Source organism: Acomys minous (genome assembly GCF_964271855.1).
Source record: "Acomys minous genome assembly, chromosome: 19".
NCBI lineage: Eukaryota > Metazoa > Chordata > Mammalia > Rodentia > Muridae > Acomys > Acomys minous.
The window spans coordinates 62935832-62940193 of NC_140499.1; the positions used below are offsets into that span (position 1 = coordinate 62935832).

General features: G+C 50.3%; 1 protein-coding gene across 1 annotated transcript; it reads left to right on the plus strand.

Annotated features, from left to right (window-relative positions):
• Nucleotides 1–2548: 2548 nt before the first annotated feature.
• On the plus strand, nt 2549–3836 carry S100A8 (S100 calcium binding protein A8). The gene is made up of 3 exons (XM_084768995.1): nt 2549–2658; nt 3332–3493; nt 3642–3836. Exons 2-3 carry the CDS (start codon nt 3353–3355, stop codon nt 3768–3770), a joined length of 270 nt encoding a protein of 89 aa, XP_084625121.1. The 5' UTR covers nt 2549–2658; nt 3332–3352; the 3' UTR covers nt 3771–3836.
• Nucleotides 3837–4362: the final 526 nt, after the last annotated feature.

Here is a 4362-nt window from a genome sequence, read left to right on the forward strand (position 1 = left end):
TCTATTGTTCTTCTAGACAAGGTTTCTGCCCTAGGCTCACTTTGTAGATCACAATGGCCTTGAACTCACAGAGATCTGCCTGCCTCTGCCTTCCCCGAGTGCTGGGATAATAGGGCATGGCTCATGCTGTGGTTCCTTAGCTTGGTGTATTTTGTTGGACTCCTGACAATGGGAATAGGGGTGTTCTCTGACTCTTTCGCCTGCTCATGGAACCTTTTTTCTCCTACTGAATTGCCTTGTCCAGCTTTGCTGTGAGGGTCTATGCCTAGTTTTATTGCATCTTTTTATTCTGAGTTTGGTTAGTATCCCTGGGAGACCTGCCCCTCCCTCCCTCCCTCCCTCTCTCCCTCCCTTCCTCCCTCCCTCCTTCCCCTCCCCCCTCTCTCTCTCAGACAGGGTTTCTCTGTGTAGCCCTGGCTGTACTGGACTCACTTTGTAGACCAGGCTGGCCTCGAACTCACAGGGATCCGCCTGCTTCTGTCTCCTGAGTGCTGGGATTACAGGCGTGTGCCAGCACGCCTGCCTAGGCCTGCTGGTTTCTGTAGGGAGGCCTGAATCTGGGAGAGAGAAAGGGTAGGGGGTGGGGTGGGGGGGGAAGCTACTAGGAGGAGGGGAAGGAAGGAAGGCTATGGTTGGGACCTATCGTATGAGAAAGAAAAAAATGGGAACAGTTTAAAACCCAAAACAAAACCAAACAAGCAACAGACCAAGGAAACAAATAAAATGAGACAAAAGTCTGCAAAATCCACCAGTAAGTTCATTCTGTGTTGGCCAGCCGCTCCTGGGCACGGGGCCTGCCCTGAAGTGTGATTGAGATCCCACTGGAGAAAACCGATTTCCCCTTCGCCAGCAGGCGTGGACTGCAGATAGCTTCTGGATTAGGTGTGGGGAGTCCGTGTCCTGTCCCCTTCCCAGCCCCAGGACCATCTGCTTTACCCTGTGCAGGCCCCATGAGTGCTCCACAGTCTCTGTGGGCTTGTATGTGCATCAGTCCTCTCGCGTCTGGAAGACACTGTTTCCTTGCAGTTGTCCGTCCCCTCTGGCTCTTAAAATAGCCCTGCCTCCTCTTAGGACTGAGTCTGAAGTACATTTTATACAGGTACAGGCATTAGAAAATTGTAAAAACCTGATGGTGCTCAGTTACACGTGACGATGCCCAGTTTTCCACCTTCTCTTCTCCAGACGTGCTCAGTTACACATGACGATGCTTATTTTTCCATCCACCCTTCTCCAGACGCACACCCAGGCGCATTCTCTACACTCACACGGTAGATTGCCTCAGCTCCTGAACTAGTTCTCCTCTTGCAACTTGAACTTGGGGTGCCTCCCATCAAAGCCACTGCTGTCTCTCCTCTTCCCGGCCCCTCTAACGCCTGCTCTGCTTTGGCGCCATCAATCTGACCACTGGAAATACTTTGCACCGATGGAGCCACGAATGATTTCCCCTTTCAGACCATCCATGTCCTACTATGTGTCAGGACTAATATTCCACGGTGTACGTTTGCTTGGTGCTTATCCACCGACGCACGCCGCTGTTGGTTCTCCCAGATGCTTCCGTCATGAGTATGAGTGAAGAAGCATCTCTTTCCAGACTTTTTTTTCTATACGCTCACAAGTGGAACTGGTGGATCATATGGAAATCCTTTGGTGACCAAGGGACAACCACCCATCACAATATTTTCACTGCAGTATCACTTTTTTATGCTGCTGTCACAGGGCACAAGGCTTCTCTGTGCCACTTCAGCTAAAAGACCGAGGGGGGGGGCATGCTTCCAGTTTCTCTTCCTCTGTGACAACACCTGTGACTTTGCTGCTTCCATGTTTGTCGTCCTAGCAGATGTGGGATGGCATCCTGTGGTCTGCCTTGCACATCTCTACTGGTATACGATGCTGAGCATCATTTCATGTGCTTATTGGCTGTTTGTGTAAAGGTATGGGGAAAGGCCTACCTAAATCCCCCCTTCACTTCCTTTTTGAGCTGATTTTTATTGTTGCTGTTGAATGGTGGGGGGTTCTAATATTTTAAATATGAATCCCTTATGAGGTACAAATACTTGCAAGTAACTTCTCCCTCTTCATGGAGCCAACCCTTGGGAAGACAGCTTCCCCCCCAAAACTCCACCTACCCATAGCAGGACTCCAAGCTGTACTAAAATCCAGTAGGTGGGACCAGTGCTAACGTTTCTGAGGTCTTTGGTACGTTGGGAACCTGGTGGGAGCGGTCTCTTCTATGCACCCACACTCACACAGCAATACCCAACCTTCGGTTCAGTTCAGAGGCAGGTGGGACACAAAGGCAACGGAGCAGCAGTGGCAATAAAGAGAGGGCCAAGATTGGGAGTCTGTCTAAACACAGGGATGAGGTGCAGGGACCCAGAAAAGGACTTATCACCACACCCCATCCTGATTCTTCCTGCTGGGCACTCCTGTCTCGTAAATGTCTTCCCCTTCCACAGACTCAGAAACACCTACTGATACTCAGTGATTGCCACATGGGCTTGGTTGGGAAACCAGAGGCTGTGTCAACTCAGGAGGGGGAGGGGAAGAGCGCTGTCCTCATAGCCTGAGGCTGTGGGCAGCTGGCCAAGCTTTCTGCTATAAAAGCAGCCGGCACTTAGCTTCACGTATCCTTTGCCAGCTCCGTCTCAGGGACATCGTGTAAGTAGAGCTGTGTGAGTCTGTCTCCCACAGCTTTTCCCGAGGGTGGGCTAGGAGATGGCGTAGCCTTCTCTGAGAGGGCAAGAAAGCTTGGGTAAGTTTGCAGCACAGATCAAATGCTTGAGGATGAAGGAAGTAGACGGAGAACGAGGGAGGCGTGGAGCCTTCTAGTAGTATCTAGTAGAAGAGGGCAGTGAGAGTTTAGTGTGGAGATTTGGCTCTACTCATATGTGTGTATGTGTGTGTGTGTATATATGTGTATGTGTGTATATGTGTGTGTGTGTGTATGTGTGTGTGTGTGTATGTGTGTATGTGTGTGTGTGTATGTGTGTGTGTGTGTGTGTGTGTATGTGTATGTGTGTATATGTATGTGTGTGTGTGTGTATGTGTATGTGTGTATATGTGTGTATGTGTGTGTATGTGTATGTGTGTATATGTGTGTGTGTGTGTGTGTGTGTGTGTGTGTGTGTGTGTGTGTGTACCGAAGTCCCTCCAATACTCCATCCTACCCTTCCCATCAGACATAGAGTCACTTTCAGGGTTTAGTTATCTAAGTGGTACAGGACAGGCCAAATCTACTTCTTGGGTCACAAACCTTCTGGATATATCCACCCAGTTGCCACTCTGCCATGAGTAACTACAGCATCCATCCCTTTGCGGCTCTTCCCTTCAGGTGAGGAAATCTCCAGCCACCATGCTGACTGAACTAGAGAAGTCCTTCGGCAACTTGGTTGATGTCTACCACAAGTATTCCGAAGCAAAAGGGAACCACCATGCCCTGTACAGGGATGACCTGGACAAACTGCTCACCACTGAGTGTCCTCAGTACCTGAAGGTGAGGAGATGCTACATTCCTGGGGTTCTCCGAGGGTGCTGGGATCTGGTCCTCCACACGGCTCTCTGCACAGCTCTTCATCGGGAGCCGTTGCCTGCCTTTCTCTGATATGTTCACCGTCTAACCCTGCCCCCACTCTTCTTGGCAGAATAAGGATGCCAAAAGCATTTTCGAAAGGTTGGATATCAACGAGGACAAGGCGATTAACTTCGAGGAGTTCATTGTGCTGGTGGTAAAGATGGGCTTGGAAGTTCACAGAGCAGGCCACAAGCACTAGAGGAGCTCCCGGCCTGGGGCTGGGCCCCTAGACATGTCTACAGAATAATAAAGTTGGCATACCTCATGTCTCTCTGAGTCTCTCGCCTTTCTTTGGGGGTGAAGGAATGGATGGAAAACTAGAAAGAAGAAACCTGTCTCGTTTTAGATCCTACGGCTCTCCATCCTCCAGTCTCCCCCTCCCCCCGTATCCCTCCCATGCCCCCCCCTCCTGTGTCCCCCTCCATCCCCCCCAGTGACTGCTCTTCTCCTCACCATTCCCCAAATTGTTCTGAATCTCTTCTGGCCTCCGAGTTTTGAGCCAGTGGTTCTAGGATTTAAGGATTTTGAAAAGTCCATAACTTAGACCTGATAGTTTTACTGGTTTGTCCCAAATGGGAGATTTGGAAACAGAGGCATGTTAGTCAAACTCATGCTGTGCGACATATCTCAGTTTCTAGTTGACTGTTTTAGATGTGGCTTTTTGTAAAGTAGTGGGATAGGTATGAAAGATGTGCCTATGAGAGAGGAGGGGGGTGGAGAGGAGGAGAGAGGGAGAGGGAGGCGGATAGGGAGAGGGCGAGGGAGAGGGAGGGGGAGGGGGAGAGGGAGAG